Source organism: Siniperca chuatsi, linkage group LG14, assembly GCF_020085105.1.
Source record: "Siniperca chuatsi isolate FFG_IHB_CAS linkage group LG14, ASM2008510v1, whole genome shotgun sequence".
Taxonomy (NCBI): domain Eukaryota; kingdom Metazoa; phylum Chordata; class Actinopteri; order Centrarchiformes; family Sinipercidae; genus Siniperca; species Siniperca chuatsi.
This window is the reverse complement of record NC_058055.1, coordinates 15,441,660-15,460,556: the sequence shown is the minus strand read 5'-3', so window position 1 is coordinate 15,460,556 and position 18,897 is coordinate 15,441,660. Positions and strand designations below refer to the sequence as shown.

Sequence of the window (18,897 nt, the reverse complement as noted above, 5' to 3'; positions counted from 1 at the left end):
AGTATGGTCTAGACCTGCTCTATAGGAAATGTGCAATGAGATAACTTCTGTTATGAATTGGGGCTATATAAATAAAATTGAATTGACTTTAATTGTTTATCTGCTGATGAATTTTGGCCTTTTTATGAGTACTGTGCTATTCAGCATATATGGCTCTTCCTGACACCGCTCATAATAACTCACACATTTTCTGTTGTGCTGGCTCTGTTCTCCAGCACATTGGGTTTGAAATAAAACATTGACTATAGGGGTAAAGTGCTGACCCTTAGTTTTCAGGGTGTTTACATCCATATTGGGTGAACAGTGTGGGAATTTCATTGTCATGTCATGAATGTCAGCACAACCTTGTAGTAAGTGTTTAATTTCAAATCCAGTGTGCTGGAGTACAGAGCCAAAATAAAAATGTGTCAAAGTCATACTTTTTGGTACAGCATGGCATCAGTTTTTCAGTGTCCAAGATTCCTAAAAGATTTAATGGGATTTAACCTGGACTGTTACTTCTTTTAACATTGAAGCTATTCAGGTTCAGAAATTGGGAGTCACTGCAATGTAGCAGCATTTACAGTGTTTACAAAGCTTTACATGGTGGTACATGGTGTGTAATAATGTTCCTGGATAGATACGTTTCAACCCTATATAAGAATAAAGGCAGATAATGCAGCTCGTGTTAGAACACAGCTAATATTGCAACCTGAAGATAAAATTTTAAAGAGGCACATGGATTAAAAGGTTATACTGTGGATGCCATATGACTGTGATCATTGTGCCATGACAATCTAGACAGTTATCAGTTACTCCTGCTGTGTGACTCAGTATGTGTAAATATGTTAGAATGAAAGAATAAAACAAAAATGAACAAGACTGATAGGGAGTTGCAGAGGACAGAGACTGATAAAAAGACACAAGTCACACATCAAAGCAGAACATGTAGTCTTTCAAAGTGTAATCTGAATCAGATGTTGCAACAGAGGCCTGCTTTGACTAACCAAGAGTAGCCTTTTGAAATGTCATGAGACTGCGTACTGCTGTCAAAACATTACAGTAGGTACTGTAATAACCACTGAGGTCACATAAATCGGAGACACACATTTTGGAACACGGAACATTGCGGACTTTAAAGCAGCTATATTTTGCATTTTAACTATGTATCAAATGACAATGTGAAAGCAATATGACATTAAAGCTGCAAGTAGCCATGAACGGACCCTCGCACCTGACCGCGCATCAAGGCGTGCAGCATCTGCGGCGGTGTTGCCGGAGTTCAAATGACGCATCTCTGAATCTTCATGCATTTTGAACACCACATGAAGGAGTTAAATGTCACTTCCTGTGTCCACTATGTGGCGCTAGACAACACCCCCTAATTATACGTCATGTTCCAGTATATCAAGTGTGGACCACACCATGAAAAGTTCACATGAAAAGAAAGGACACACAAGGCCTACTTCCTGTTGACAGTAGGTGGTGCAATGACTATGAATCCTTAATGGAATGTAGATGTCCTTAGACCAGGACTCTCATCAAACATGTGAAATTAAGGGAAGACTGGACAATGTACACTCAAGATATAACAACTTCCTGTTTCATGATGAATAATGCATCGCCATTGTTGAATGCTAATTTCCTGTTGTAAGTGGGTGGCCCTATGACAAATATTCACTGTTGGCCTGTAGATTTCTTCAGGCTGGGACTCTTATCAAACGTGAAATTTGGAGCAGATTTGACCATGTACACTCAAGTTAAAATAACTTCCTCTTTCATGGCGAAAAGATCGACGCCACGCCACAGACACAGTTCAACGAAAGCTCACACTTAGCACAACTTTTAATGGCAAAGGTGTTTAGATTGCACTGCGAAAATTTGGGGTTGATCCGATGAATTTGTTTGAATGAGTTTGTTAAAGTACGGCGCCTGTAAATAGCGAAAAATGGCCTAAAAGTGCACATTCAATTCAAAATGGCTGACTTCCTGTTGGGTTTAAGGTATGACTCCAGGAGGCTTTTTTGAATGTCTTGGGGTGATACATGTACTTCCCAAATTTTGTACACGTAGGTGAAACATAGGCCGGGAACTGCTTTTTAAAAATTTTGTTGGGGGCGCTCTGGAGCCATTTTGCCACGCCCATGTGTAAGACCCACAAAATACGTAATTTTCGCCACTGCTGACAAGTGACAAGTGTTTTGTGAGTTTTTGAGCGCCTTTAGCCCCTAAAAAATGTGATTCATTTGGAACTGGTACAAATAATAATTCCTTGCATTTCAATAAGGTCCTCACAGCAGGACCTAAATATGAAAGGGGTTGCTTGTTGTGATGAACCCACAGAGAATTATCACCTGAATCTGCAGCTCCCCTTGGCTTTATGGAGCTTCATAGTGAGTTTTAACTCTAATTAGCTTTCCAGCCCACAACTTTACTGTTTTGGTTCTCTCTCACCACTCTCATAGCGTTGTTTTCAGTTGCAGCAGGCAGCTGTTTTCCACGAAAAAGCTCTACAAACCCACTGTACACTGCCTGCTCAGCACCAAGTGGCAGACAGACACCGTTAATGACCAGCTGGTGAACATAGCATTTAGCAGCTAAAGAGCCAGATATTTCCCTCAGGAGTTGGTGGAGACCAAAAACAGAGCTAAAAGAGAGTTAATATTGGACTTACATTCATCAGGTGACTCCACATGACTCTAAATGAAGGATAATGTTGCTCCGTGACTGCTGGATGTGTGAATAAGCAACTATTAGCTAAGTTTGCCATATCAATTTAAGAAGTGATGATACTTCAGTGTTGTGTTCACACAGCTTCTTTCTGTTGTCCCCAAGTGGCCAAAAAATCAGTTATTGCAGGTTTAGATATTATTTTGGCATTCACACTTATGCCTTCCAGACATTCAAATATTGTATGTTGACTCTTCACACAGTTCTGGATAAAGTTGTTTTTTCCCTCCTCACAATGATGGCAGCACGGCTGGAGAACAAGGGTGAGTTTGAAAATGACATTAAGGAACAAGAGCACTCACAGTCCACTCACAACAACAGTTTTTTTTTCTGTCTTGGCTACAGATCCTTTTCATAGCAGACACTTTGACTTTTCAAAGCAGGACAAGCACAGGTGTAAATAATAACATTACCAATATTCATTTGCTTTTCCTGTTTTGACAAGTCAAAACATCTGCTGTGAAAAGCATCTATTCCTCACCTGTCCACCAGGTGCCCTCAGTGTGCTGCCCTGTCCTGCTCACCTTTGACTTATGTCTTAATCAGCAGTGATCCTCTGCCTGCCGACCCAGCTGCTCCTCATTACCATTAGTGTCTGACTGTATAAAGAGGGGAGCCATTCCTTTTAACATTGCCTTTTACTTACCTGAAAACATGTCTGCGTTTGTGTTTCTTCATCACCCCTCCTGGGGTGTCCTCAATCAGGCCAACTGGTGGTTGTTGGTATGAACAGATGGTGTGGATTGGTTTTGACTGAGATAGTCGGCTGGGATTCCCTGATATGTTGTAGTCAGTTTGGGCCTTATGGTGCAAGTTTATAGGTACAAATTCCAGCATTGCACATGTACAAATGGCAGCTTTAAATATGTATAAAGATGTACACTTTCAACACAGAGGTTGGGATTTATAAAAACCTAAACATTACGTGCGAGTACTTCTATGGGAATTTTTATGTGTTTGCATTTATATTCTTCAGACAGACAACTGGGACACTAAAGGCAAAGTACTGAAATAAAATCAAATGTTCTGAATCAGCTCATTATCCTCATATTACAAAGAATTACAATAATCATATTCCAGAGAAACATCTGGGTCATAGTATACAAAGTCATACCTACAAATTAAAGATATCAGGCAACTGGCCTCTATCCAACAACATTTTAAAATGGCATGCTTGTTCCTCTATAATTTCTGCAGCTAAAACCATTTTTTTTACTGGAAAAATTTTTGCGATGTCATTAGAAAATAGCCCTGTCATTGAAGACACATTACTGTTTGCTGATTACTGGTACAAAACTGTACAAGAAGAAAGAGCTTTTAGGTGTCTGTAAAAAGGCTGTAAGAAGTGAGCAATGCTGCATGTACGCCTTGCAGATGTGAGTAGGGCCTTTGTGTTAGCTGGCAGGCAATAATGAGGGATTTGTTTCTGGCTTCTTTTACAGGTCAGAGACGGGACAGGCTGCAGTAAATCAGCAGCCAAAATAAGTCTTTATTCCTAAAGAGTCTTGTGGCTGACTCATGTTTTGGACATAAATTGTGAAGCAGGTTTATGTGAAACTTTATCAAAACCAAATGACTGTGAAATAAATTAATTCTCTGGAAAGTCACACTTGTTTACAAGTTTTGCATGCATCAAAATATGGGATACAGGCTGTGGTGGCACAAAGGTAAAAGTAATTGTGGGGTAAAAGTAAAGAAGTTAAACTGTCAGATAAATCCAGATCTTTTGATAATTTCAGGAAGGAAGGATCCACTTTAGTTAACTTTGGGTGACAGTTTTAATGGATTCTCTTCATTTAAGTTTTTTAGGTACATCTCAAAGACAAGCTTAATGAATTAAACCAGTAATTTTTCATCTGGTTAGAAGAGATGGGCTGCGTAGGCTGTGGGACTCAAACAGCACTCCCAAAGAGGGAGGTTTTTAATTTTTTAAATTAATTTATAGCAGATAATATATGTTTATATACATGTACACATAAAATAAGTGTTAACACATTAACAATGCATTACTTTGTTAATGTGTTCACAATACAAACAAAAAAAATGAGTTTTCATAATCTGCTGTAGGAAATACGCGTATTTTCCAATCCAAATCAATAGATTGACAGCAGTGGTGGAATGTGGAATTTACTCAAGTACTGTACTTAAGTACAATTTTGAAGTACTTGTATTTTACTTGATTTCCATTTTATGCTACTTTATACTTTTGCTCCACTGCATGTCAGAGGGAAATATTGTGCTTTTTCCTCCACTACATTTATTTGATTACTTTAGTTACTAGTTACTTTGCATATTCATATTATTTATGTGTAAGCGTAATGCACTATTTATAATCCAATATTACAATACACATTATTCTGAAATGGGCCATTCTGCATAATGAGTACTTTTACATTTTGATGCTTATACTTTTGTACTTTTACTTAAAGTAACATTTTGAATGCAGAACTTTTACTTGTAACAGTATTTCTGCACTGTGGTATTGCTACTTTTACACAAGTAAAAGATCTGAGTACTTCTTCGACCACTGACTGATGAAATTATTCTTGAGTTGCAGCCCTAATGTTCTTTTTGATCAGCTAGAGAATAATGTAAGTTGAAATCAGTGACAGCTTTTTATTGGTATCATATCTATCACAGATCTCACTTTGTTTTTCACAAGTGATAGGTGGTCTTTGCATGATGACATAACATAAATCACAGTTAATATGGTTTTGTATTCTAATCATTATATATACACTTTTATATCTTGTATGCATCTTTTATAAGTTGTGTAACTGTTGGACTCCAGGAGGGTCACAGGGTTTGTTGGAGGAAAGCCAGAAGAAGAACATCTGGTGTCCCCTAGACTATGTCTGCTCAGTGTATGAAATTCCATTTAAGGACCTAACTGAACTGGCCTCCTGGACCAGGCCATATATGGTATGAATATAAATTGTAGCATCACCTGGAATTGTATACGGACACACTAGAAAGAGTAGTAGTTTCCTTTGTTCTGGTCAGATCCTGTGGTGTATTTCTGTTATACTCTTGGTCTGACCACCCGGGTGAATAAACAGCCTGAACTGAGAATCATCTTCATGTGATCCAAGATAAAAGAATCTCCCTTTAAGTATGTGTATATCAGATCATATAGAGTGGAGTGCCACAGGGCTCCATGTTAGGCCCATTATTATAGGCCTTTTTCACAGCAGACATGTCGACTTCTCTTAGGAAAAGCACAATTGTTACTAATAATATTAACGATGGCTCTGTTCTATTTAAGTGTCCCAGTAAGCCGTGACATTGAGCCAGCATGCACGATACCAGGACCCTGTAACTGAAGCAGCTAAATGGAATTCATCATGAATTAGAATATTTACATCTGTGCTTTTACTGTGACATGTCAAAATGTCTTCTGGCAATTGTGAGGACTGAAAACAAAGCACCCCATCATATTGTTTTATTTTGTAACACCATGGAGTTTTGCTGTTTAGTAGCCTATGTGAAGACGGAGTTTAATGTCCAAATGTGGAAATTCATGCCAGTGTTTACCTTGGTACGTTTATATTGTTGTTTTGTTTTCAAAGTTAGTGGGGAAGTGTTGTTACCAAGCATGTAAAGCTATGCTATGCTAGCTTTCTACCGAGGAAACAGAGAAGCACCACCACCGCCAAAAACCAACAAAATATCACTACAGCTGGTAGTTGATGCTGAGTATTTTTGCAGAACACAGTAAAAGAAGAAAATAAAAAATAACACTTTTACTTTAAAACATTTATTTTCAACCACATTCTTTTCTATTCATATGCCACCGTCAAGTAAGTTAATTAAAAAAAATAATGTTTTCCTTCATGTTCTGATCACTTTCTCTACAGCTCCATTACACCAAATACACAAATTGCCAACAATTAGCAAAACGAACACCATGCTCAGTGACGGTCACAGGATGGATGACCTGAAATGTCTTGCTTTTAATTTTGACAAAACTGCAATGTCAGTGCTCTCAGTCACTTCATGCTAACTGTTTTAAAGTATATACCTGTGTATTTAATCCTGGTTTAATCCTTCATTTGAAAATATTCATTACATTACTTGCAAAATATCACTGAGATTTGTCCTATAACGTGATAGGCTTGTTGCTAGGTGACACTTGTGCCTAATATTTCTAACAGGAAAAAAACTTTTGACATCTGAAATTTGGTGCTGATTGTAAGAATGGTCTCTGTAATCTCACTCTGTAACCCTAACCCTTTCCTGCATCTCTCCCTCAGCGCTGAAGGCCAGCAGGGTGGAAGTAGAGGCTGGATGCCCCCTCGGCCAGTTCCCATGTGGGAACGTGAGTGAGTGCCTCCCACAGGCTTTGCAGTGTAACGGACACAAAGACTGTCCCAATGGAGCTGACGAGCGGCGCTGTGGTAAGTGTGTGTGTTTATAAACTAGAACAGGTGCTAAAGTTTAGGGTGACTGAGAAATACTGACAGCAAAAATATATTTTTGCGGTACCTAATTGTTTCACACGATGAAATGATGTCTGCTACACAAATAATCTAGTGCCAACTCTCACTGGTTATTTGTGCAATCCCAGCAAAATAAACAAACTTTAGACCCAAAAAAGATAAACAAAAAAACACAAATCTACTCGTATTGCACATAAAGGCTAAAACTCAAGTCATTGCAGCTTCATTTGACAAATTTGCCTCTTTACAATATAAAAGATGGACCATTTTGATTTTGTGCATCCACACAAGTGAAAGACAGAGAGATCATTCAGCAAGTCCTTCAGATAGCACTTCACCAAAAATACAAATGCTCTACATCTCTAACAACATTATGGCAATGGCAACAAAAGTAGAAATACTCATTTAACACTGCCAGGGTGAAGGGTCAAAGTTAAAAATATAATTGTTACCTCAAATATGGTCTCCACTTTTTCCTACAAGCAGAGTCTCAGCTCAACCACATTATGGCCTCTGTGCTTTCCAGCAAATATATGAGACTCTGGTGATCAGCCAGAAGAGAAGATGTGCAATATTGGCAGAGAGAGAGAGAGGTGATTATGTCCTGTGCAGGTGAGCGGAGGTAAAAATCAAGTAATTATTTAATGTTCCCAAATTAGCTCCTACATCCAAGACTAACAACATGTGAATGTTCACAGTCAAGAAGCTGGAGAGTAGCTCAAAAAATAGAAGCAGTAACTTTGCAAGTGACTTGGCAACTGAATGGAGATGTAATTGCTGCCACTGGAACCCAGCCTACATCAAGTTTAGGATACAACTGTGAATATTGTAACTTTGTCAAAGCCAGAGCCACAAACTCGAGGTTGTTTGCATCCTTAAAGGGACAGTTCATCCCAAAATCAAAAATCTATATTTTCCCTCTTACCTGTAGTGCTATTTAGCCATCTAGATTGTTTTGGTGTGAGTTGCTGAGTAATAATATAATGGCACTATATGGCATTCGGTTTGTGATGCTCAAAGCGCCAAAACAATACATTTGAAACTCAACAGCAAGTCTCTTTCCATAGTTCCTACATGAAACTGCTCACAACAAATCTGTGGATTATCTTGAGTAACTGGGTACTCTCTAAAACCTGTGAACTAACTGAACTGGAGAAGAGAAAGCTGGGCATGAGGACAGAGCAACACTAACAAGCTTGGGCAGCATCAGAAAAAGATGGCATACACAAGAGCCAAGGTGAATATTTCAAAAAGACAACTTGTCTTTGCTGATGCCCAGTTTCAGAGATCTGTCCTGTTTCACATTATAATTCAAGACCAAGCTCCTTATCTATTGGTTATTGACTCTATTGTGTCAACCGTTGAAGTATCTATTAAACCAAATAGTTTCACATTTTTGAGAGCGCGCTTGTTTGCTTTCTTGCTGAGAGTTATATGGGAAGAATGGTACCACTCTCATATCTGTCTGTTAGCTTCATATTTAATATATACTGAGAATGACCCATTTTCAATTAATGTAACTCCTTACACCATGTGTTTCATCATCCATCACTGGAGGCCTACACCAGACTGATTATATTTTATTTTAATATGCTAATGTGAATGTTTGTAACTAAGTTAAAATATTCTCAAGGATACTCATGAATTACACAAGGAGCTTACAGTATTAGTCATGAAATGCATTTTTTCCCTATGTCTCTTTTTAGCTAACACATTAATAGGGTCAATGTTCATCTTTCTATCTGATTATAAAAACATTTTTCTAAAACATATTTTGAAAAACACTGTATTTTCTGCAGGGTAAAGGCATATTTTTTATATCAGCTAGATCAAGAAGAAACACAAATTTGTCTCAGTCTGGCTATGGTAGTGCCTTCCTGCCAATAACCAGAAAACCATTCTGTGCCGTATTACTTCTCCTCTTTCCCCGTCCTCATCAGGCAGCCTGCCCTTGCTGCCATGTTGTTCAACATTGCCTTAAAAACAAGAATTAGCTAACAATGGGCGCCAGGCCCTTCCACAGTATGTAATACATCATCTTCACAGCCGTCTGCTGAACATCTTTATAGCTGCACCTGCTAAATACCTGTTCTTTAAGGCAAGCTTCTTTAAGTGAGATATATGAGCTCTTATATTTTAGTCATAGGTGTAGATTTAGGTGCGAAGGTTTAGGCTTTTATTGAAACTGGAGGTGAAGGGGCTGGAGGATGGTCGCATTGATCTGACACTGAAATTACAGCTGCAGAGAAAAGAAACAATTAGAAAGTTTGACAGCAACGAGATGATTGGCTGAACTGAAAGTGTGGATGACCTCTGTCAGCTGATTGAGTTGGAAGTGGGAAAAGGAAGAGAGAGAGAGAAATAAATGTAAGTAAATAGAGTAAGCAACTTTCGCTAAGCTTCATTAACTGACTAACTGGAAGAATGTTCTTTATTTCACCCACGCGCTTTCGGTGCATGGCCTTCGTCAGGGTGTTGATTAGTTGTTGTGACAACTATGACATAAAGTGGTGCTAGATGAACAAGAATGGCAGCTGGACTACTGAGCGGGCCATGGCATTCAGATAAAACTCCTTTGGAACATACGAGTCTCTTCTCTTTGCTTGATTGGGGGTCGGAATCGGATTCAAAGGCAGTTTAAAGCACGCCAGTAAATGAGTTAGAGAATGGGGTCAGTAGATTTATGACTGCACAGCCTGATACCCACTGCAGGTCCATTAGAACTGGGCTTCCATAGTATTGCTCACCTACCTTTTGGCACATTTCACCACATGTAATGATAAATGGCAGTTTCATGGTCGACATTTATGATTTCTGTAGCTGTAACTTGAGACAAGTATGACACGAAAAGTTTAGTCAGAGAGTAGTTTCTGGAAATTACAGGAAAAAAAATTGTTCCATAAAATAGGTTTGAGAAGAAAAATATCCCTCCATCACTTCTGCTCATCATCACCAGTGACTCTTAAAAGCTGGTTCTTATCTGTGTTCCCTTACAGCCTCCAATGCAGCATCAGGGAGGCTCTGAATGATAGCTGACTGTAATCTGTGGTTGGTGTGCATACAGAATTAGCTGGCTTCCTTTCAGAGACAACATGTGTGACAGCTGAGTTGATTCTGCTTTATGCCACTGATGCAAAATCTCACATTAAACAACATCTATAGCTGATCGAAGGCTCATTCAGATATTCAAAGCCAATTAGTCTGAGATAGTCGTTATAATTCCTTTTCGCTAAGTTGAAAACATGTAGAGTGTGTAGACTTGTTCATTGTCGCTATAGGTTGCTAGGTAACAGGCATAAAAGGTAAATGATGGAGCGATGAGGTGGGAGAGCTGAATTTTGATGTATTGACACTCATTAGAATACCAGTCAGCCAAGCACAATGCAAGGTCTGGCCTAACTGGTGTAGATGAGTTGATTTTTTTTTTTTTAATAATTGTATTAAAATGTTAGGAAATCATCCAGAACAACAGTGTTGTCAGTTTCACTTCTGCAGTCTCCTGTGAAGTACATTTGACTCTCTTTAAGTAAAAGTCGACTTCTCACAGTCCCAGTCCAAAACCTTGAGGAAGTCATCCAAGTTGCAAAGATATGGCTTCCAACACTGCAATGATTTAACAAAAGAGAATGACTCAATGCTGGTGATGATAATTTATTTTGTCCTGTACTGCGCTTACCACATTTCCGCAGCCAACCATTTTTCCAGTGAAATCAACACCATCCAGCTGACTGTTCTTCACTGGATTTTATCTGTCTGCGGTGTACAGATAACTATTATTCTTGTTTGGCTTTGCAGGGGACAACATTGGATGGGCGGACTTATTTGGTCAAACACTACAGAATGCCAATCCTGTGGACCAGTACCTCCTGAATGAGTGTTGTAAGTATATGTGTATACAGTATTTGTGTCTATATGCTTGAATATGTGTAGATATTTACTTTTAGCGTGTGTGTGCTTGATAGACATTTATCAGATGAGGATTGTTACATAATGTTTTGTGTTATGCAATGTATGGGGACACACCCGCTTGTTGTGACAACAAAAGATAAGATTCTAACTTCATTGCCTCTCCCTCCCTATCTTTTTGCACCTGTTGCAGCATAACTTACTGTACATTAATAACAAGGTGCTGCCAGAGCACAGAGATGAGGTGAAGGTGATAGGAGAAGATAACATCATGTCAGCTTTTGATGTCTTTGATTGTCTCTAATATTTGTATGGACAAATTTCCTCAATGTGGACAATAGACAGACATTACATTATCTCTCCCAATATAGATTCTGATACCTCAACACAGGGTATCTGCCCATGCTGATACCAGTACACCAGTTCAATACCAGTGCCCTCTTTTATCTCCCAAATTAAACAAGCTGCATATAACACTGCATAGAACGCGTTGGGATTATTTTTATGTAAGGTAACGTGACACCAGGAATTGCGGTGACTTAATTAATATAACTGATAGCAGAAACACCAAATGTTATAATGACACTGACGAAGAACCTGTATTTAATGTGGATCACTCACGATACCCACTGTGCTTAATATTGTCAGTACCAGCCGCAGTACTGATCTGGCAGATCGGATAGATGAATTTTGACCGATATTTGTCACGGAGCAAAGATGCCAAACATTCACTGGTTTCAGCTTCTCAAATGTGAGGATCATTGTAAATTGAATCATGTTGAGATGAAAATAATGATTAATTGTAGCCCTTATGGCCAACGAAGGTTTAATTTTGTGTCCCACAGGACCACTGCTATCAATTCTAAGCATTCTGTAATGAGTCTCTATAGTTAAAATGCTTTAATGCTATTTTAAAGTTTGTGTGTGTGTGTGTGTGTGTGTGTGTGTGTGTGTGTGTGTGTGTGTGTGTGTGTGTGTGTGTGTGTGTGTGTGTGTGTGTGTGTGTGTGTGTGTGAGTGTGTGTGTGTGTGTGTGTGTGTGTGTGTGTGTGTGTGTGTGTGTGAGTGTGTGTGTGTGTGTGTGTAGTCTTGAAGGAGTATCCAGAGACTTGTGACTGCATACAAACAGACGTTGAGTGTGTGGAGGTCAACCTGCAGGATGTTCCTCTACTCTCTCCAAATGTTACCTGGCTGTAAGTGTCTCTGTAACTGTTATGACTCTGTGTGTGTGTTTGTGTGTGTTTGTACTTCTATCTTTATGGCTACCAATTTAAGTTCAAAGTGAGAAGTCTTCACAGTCCTCATTTCCACAAGAAGCTATTTTAGGTCAGGTCAGCTTTACGGTTTGAATAGACAATGCTGTTTTCAGGTCGTTGTTTCTATTTTGGAAGATGTAGTTAGCGGCAGAGGAATTGATAATCAAAACATTTAGCCCTCTTAGACAAATAAATAATTTTAACACAAATCTGCAAAAGTGGAAATCACCAAGATGATCATTGTAATTGGTCAATTACACGTAGTGAATTAATGCTTTTTACTGAGTTATTAACAACAGGATTTCTGACAAAGGTGTCTCGCTGAACAGAATGACCAAAAAAAAAAAAGCACCAAAATCCAATTACCATGACCATAATCTCAAATGATTAGAAATGACTGAAATGTTTAACCACCCTCCTTCTTTTTGACCTTTCTTTTGTAGTTGATTTGATACTTTTGTTAGTAAAGAACGTCAGAGACTCTGCTGTTGTTTGTGAGTGCTGGTCAGTGTCTCAGCAGCTGTAATACTCAATTCGCCTGATTTGGATGTGTGTGTGTGTGTGTGATTTGTTCTCAGTGACTGTGAAGCACTTTGTAAAGTTTCCCCGTTATATGCTGTATAAATATTATTATTATTATTAATCCATTAATCCATCCATTTGATTATTCCATCTATTATTCTAAAAAAGGCCTATGCCCCTATCGTCACTCACACCCTGGAGAGGTCACCAGTCTGTTGAAGAGCTAATACACACACACACACACACACACACACACACATGCAGGTCAACAGGGAATCTAAAGTTTTTCAGGAGAACTTTTAAGAGGGAACTTCACAGATTTTCACATCAACCTCAGTTTAGTAGTCTTGTGGCTCTGGAGAGGCTTTGTCAAGTCTGACAGCCACCGAGACGTCATCAGAGTTACCTCAGCTTGAGCTTGGAGAGGACCAGTTTTAAAAGAAAAGCCTGAGAGGTGTGATTCTCCACTCACTAGAGACTAAAATTCAGGATATCTTAGCCCTTACTGCATAGATGTTAACAAGTTTATGTCTCACAAATCCCCCAACTTTATGTAAGTGTAATATAAGGTTGCTGGAGTGCCCCTTCAGGTATGTCAACTGTATTTGTGGATGACAGAGATGAAAGTATGAATTGACGATACTCTCTAAAGAGTTCCTCTTTGTTTTTATATTATGACCCTTTTATCGCTTATGTGATAATGGCTATTGCGTCATTTGCCAGAACTCAATCTGACCTTCAGCAACACAGTCTATTTGAAGATCCTATTTAGTGGAAACACATCACAAGCAGGGACCTTTCTGTCTGGGACTTTGTCTCCTCATTAACTCCTCTTTGAAACTTGGTATTCAGCAGGGCTCCATTTTCAGTCTCTTAGTGAAGTTGATTCCTCTAGTGTTAGCAGTTTGGCAAATTATCACCTTTTACACAACATAAGCTACTGTTAGTAACGCCAATCTGATTTGTAAAAACTCTAAATTTGTCCTACCTGCTGCCACAAATGTAAAAAAAATCATAAATTAAAATCTAAACTTTGAGATGAAGACAAAAAGGCATATATATTGAACTAGAATGTGCAATTTTATGAGAAATTGCGTGTGAGAGCTGAAAGCTGTTGGTTGTGGCTGCTATCGCTGCTGTCGCTGCTCCAGCAGCAGTTTTTCAAATCTTTTAGTGCCACCTACAGGTGAAATTGTATCAAATGCTACAGACTTCTGTAAATCTTTGCTGAATTTGGTCACACTCTCAGGAAGTGGCAGGGGCATACAATTGGCAACACCTTAAACCACTGCACTATTCAGATACACTTATCAGACAGGAAAAGATAACTGTTTTTTTAAATGCATATCAATCTAAATGCTATATAATAACATGAAAGAGTGCAAGACTTGCACTGAATCATGGTACATGATCAACATAAAGAATAAAACAACTTTATTTTGGTTACTTTTGATCCAACACTGAGCAAAAAAGCAAATGTTGTCCATATAGTACTAATTTACGGAAAGATATTGAATATCAATGTAGATATAGAAATATCTAAATTGGACATAGGTTGCAGTGAGGCAAAGTATTGTCACAATTCAGTGGATGTGCTAAAAAAAAAAGTCAGCTTTGTAGCACATATGGGTGATTTGCGTAAAACATGTAATATATAACCACATGATAGCGCTAATGGTACCATAAAGCTGTCCATAAATTATGAATGCTTTAGCACTTGTAGTTGTTGAGATTTCAGCTTTCAAACATTGCTCCCATAGGCTTCCCATTATAAATTTTTATACTTTAAAAAATTATATAAAATCTCTGAGACATTTAAGAATAAAAAAGTAATAGCATAAATCTCATGAAGAGGATGTACGATTTGACGCTGAAACAAAGATGGAGGAGTTAGGCGCCAAAGAATGGCGAAATAAATAAATAGCTGGAAGTTGTTGGCTGCTGCTTCCACTGCTCCCAGCTGCGGCTGCTACAGCAGCAGTTTTTCAAAATGGAATATTACATTAAAGAGATATGGCCACTAACAAGTAGTATGGCGGTGTTTAACTAATGGTCACAAGGTGGGGCTATTGGTGCCATGCTTATGTCATGCACATGCTCATGCTCATGGAGAACTTGTGTACCAAGTTTAATTTTATTAAAGTCAGCAGAAGTGTAGAAATATCTTGTTGTAATGTTATTGTAGCGCCCCCTGTAGGTAGAATTACATGTCATAGAGACATGTTATACACGTGTGCATTGTGGCTGTATATACAACATTCCCAAATTTGGTTGCAATCCAATTTAGCATTGAAGAGTTCTGGCCCATTAAGTACATCAGGCCACGCCTTCAAAAGTTTGGTAAGCAATTACAGACAAACGATAAGTGATACCCAACAATGAACTAAGAAGTATTGTTCAGGATCATCTAGAGATGGTGTGTCCAAAGTTTGGTGAAGATTAGATGAAATATGTGCCAAAAGAAGCAAAAAATGTCTTTCCCAAAACATCCAAAATGGCGGAAAATTTTTCCAGACTCAAATGGGCGTGGCCTATATCAGTCGAATCGGCTTCATCCAAGGAACACACTGTGCAAATATTGATTTGCCACGCCTCACAGTTCATGAGTTATTAGCCAAAACATAAAACACGTAATAACTGACAACAAACAAAACTAACAACAAAAGATAACTGTTTTTTAAAATGCATATCAATCTAAATATTGAACAGTAATATTAAAGAGTGTGGGACTCACATTGAATGATGAGCACTTGAGAACACACAAAATACACAAATTGCCAAATCATGTACGTTTCGAAGATGAAATGAAGTTTCTTGGACAAACTGTATAGGACTAGATAGACGCCAACGAATGGCGAAAAAATATATAATAAAGAGCGAAGATAACTAAAGTGCAAGAGCTAGAGGCTCACAGTCGATGGTGAGATGATGATAATGATCTTGAAATTTTGTAAATCACTCAAACTACATTTCCCCATCTCTAGCTGCTGTGAAATAGGAGATCATTTTAATGTTCTACTTGTCTCCTTTTTTCTGTTTGGTTTTATCTTTTGTAAAGCCTTTTTTCAATACATGTCTGTATTGAAATGCTTTTTATACGTACAGGAGCTGATATATTTGCATTTATAAGAGTCTAAATATGAAAACCCATTATTGGATATGAAGAAGATTGCTGCTGTATTTGTTGCCCTCTTTATCTGCAATATACATCATGAAAGGTGCTTTAGATTTTATTACCAGTTTGTTTTATTGTTCATCAAATCCATTATATTGTTTGTGTGTGAGTGTGTGCATAATGCATGCATTATAGAGCTCTTCTTTTTTATTTTTGCTGCTAATGGTGTGACCTGCTGTGGTGTAACACACAAATAAGTTCAGTCTTAAAGATTCAAACAAAAATGGTTTACTTAAATTCTAATGTAATTTTTGTGCTAAAACCTTTCTTCCTTCTGAGATGTCTGGTGCCAGCTTTGTGCCTGCCTGTGTGTGTGTGTGTGTGTGTGTGGATAGTTGAGGTGTATTTAAGTTTATGCTAGGCCAAATTTTCTGTTCCTGTCCTAGTAACCTTTTCACAGTACAAGACAGTGGAACTTTTCAAGTTTTCAAGTCTTTACTGTGCCACTCTGACAGATGGTACTTCTATTATTTTCATAATTTGACCCCAGAAACTCTTTAGAAGCCATTTCTGAATAAAACAGCAAAATGCTTAAGACCTTTTGTCCTTTCTTTCTCTCTTTGTCTCTATCTAAGTGGATCTGCACTCTGGGTATCTGTTAATGTGAAATGTGTGTTGTGTTTTTCTTACTGTGGCATTTCATGGGTTCTGTTACAGGTCGCTGAGGAGCAATGAGATCCGAATGTTGTCTGATTTTGTTTTCTCAGACTACTCTTCCCTAGAGAGACTGTGAGTATTTTTTATGCTGCTTTCCACATCCTCACAATATACACTTGTGGTTGGTTTACTCCTCAGTCATGTGTTTCTACATTCAGTTTGTATAACTGTAGCTACTTCCTCTGTTCTAATCTGTTAGAGGAGACTTTATGGAAGGTGATTTAAGAAAACACCAGTAAAGATAACATGAATGAATGTTTGAGCAAAAAGCAGAACTATTTCGCAAATACTGAAATAGAAAGGCAAGTACATACAATATATAGATAAAATGATGAATAGAAATTGAGCACTTTAAAATCACATTTATGTGAACAGAATTAATGTGATGTTTTCATTCAGTAGTTTTCTTTTTCACCAGTCTTTCGAGGGTTTCAGTTTATTTATGACTACAGCTTCGAACTTTAAGGTGAATAAAACTGAAAAAACTTCTGAACGCTACTTTTAGTCACTGCTGATATATTTATTCATGAGTTTTTGGTCTATACAGCCTTCATCATCGGTATGATCAAGCAATGGTTCCAAATAAATGCTATGTAATTATTCCAATCGGAGGACGTCAAAAATTAGATCAGTTGGTGAATGGAGCACCTTAAGAAAACACACACATTGCTATCCAGGTAATTAGGTAAAGGTAAATAAGGCCAAAAGTGCCAATAATAATCATAAATTCATATTATACAAGAAAATATCAATACTGTATGGCAGATTAGAACACATCCTGATACTCTGCCTTTTTGGGTGAATTCATTTAGGTATTTCAAGACATTTTCTTCATCATGCAAAACCCAAAAACACTGTGTATTACCATTAAACTATGCTTTTGTTGCTCATGTTTAAATTTCCAGGTAGACAAATGGATCACTGAAATCAAAATGAGCTTAACACACATAACAAATGTATAATGTGCTGCCACGTCAATATAATCTAGCTTTATAGTTGTTTATAGTTGTTGTTGTTTTTGAAATATGATAATTGTTATTCACATGGAATGATTTTGTCATCCCTGTTATTCTGTCTCGCTGTAGATGTATTGGCAGAACTGACTAGTTGACAGTATTTATTATTTGTGCGAGACATGATTTCATTGCGACGCAGTAAATCTCTGCCAGCCAGACATTTGTGTCTTTTGAAAAATATTTTGTGTGTGTATTTCTTGTAAATGTTACTGCATTTCTCTGCAGACTGAACCAGACAAACTGGTATTGATTAAATTATACTAGATTGATCATGTGAGACAGACTGCAGTCTAAGCAAATTTAAAAGTCACATTCAAACTTTGCTCATAAGTCTTACTAATAATGTCATGATGTTAACTGACAATGAGGTAGCCGGAGGGACAGTTACTAGTCTTTCTGGCGTCTCCAAGTTTTATTAACTGTTTGTGCAATACTCAAATAATCATTTAAAGACTATATTTATAGACTATATTTTATGTGTTTATATTATTTTAATCATCTCTGGTGCCTTTTTACCTCTGCAAGTTGCATCATGTTGCCTTTCAAAAGACACAGAGAAAAGCCTCATAAATCATGACTACTAATGAATATTAAGCAGCCTAAAAAAAGCCTTAAAACTAAAGTTCAAATGAAACCTCTGACAAACTAAAACAGAAATGTATCGCAAAGTTTATTTTGTTCACCCCGTTGGGCCATCGTTATTTCGTATCTGACATTAACCTGTATATGGATTCAGATGACAAAATATAATATCTTGTTCCTGCTTAGTTTAAACTGCACATTTAAACTCCACCCACACAACTTTTCCAGGTTAAAAATCACAGACTGAGACTATAAGGTTTTGGATTTCAGTTTTAAAGCAATTGAAGCAAATCCAAGTAATGTAGAGGGGATAATTAAGAAGAAACACTGTCTGTGACCATTCTTGCTGGGACATCTCTGCTACAAGCTAGTTGGTTGTGAAGTCAGATAGCTGTGTGTAGGACTTGCCAGCTTTCATTCTCACAGTTGCGGCTGATAGAGGACATCTGCCGCTTGCAGGAGGAACTCAAGAAAAGGGACAAACTTATTTTAAGTTTTACATCTGTTGCCACCGCCCAGGCCAAACACATATCGGCCTTGGGTGTGTTGAGTATCTGGGAGGATTGCTTAGTGTCGGCTTCTGATACCACCCTCCCATGGACCGGCCTCTTTCCACAGGAGGCGAGCGGATTCCAC

The 18,897-nt window shown here is 38.0% G+C and overlaps 1 protein-coding gene across 2 annotated transcripts in view; it reads left to right on the top strand.

Annotated features, from left to right (window-relative positions):
- rxfp2a (relaxin family peptide receptor 2a) overlaps positions 1-18,897 on the top strand; it is a 49,812-nt gene that overhangs the window by 7,612 nt on the left and 23,303 nt on the right. For both annotated transcript variants that reach the window (XM_044222148.1, XM_044222147.1), the window contains exons 2-5: positions 6,963-7,106; positions 10,944-11,027; positions 12,141-12,246; positions 16,664-16,735. In XM_044222148.1, coding sequence (XP_044078083.1) covers positions 6,963-7,106; positions 10,944-11,027; positions 12,141-12,246; positions 16,664-16,735 — 406 coding nt within the window. The remainder of the gene's footprint in view (positions 1-6,962; positions 7,107-10,943; positions 11,028-12,140; positions 12,247-16,663; positions 16,736-18,897) is intronic.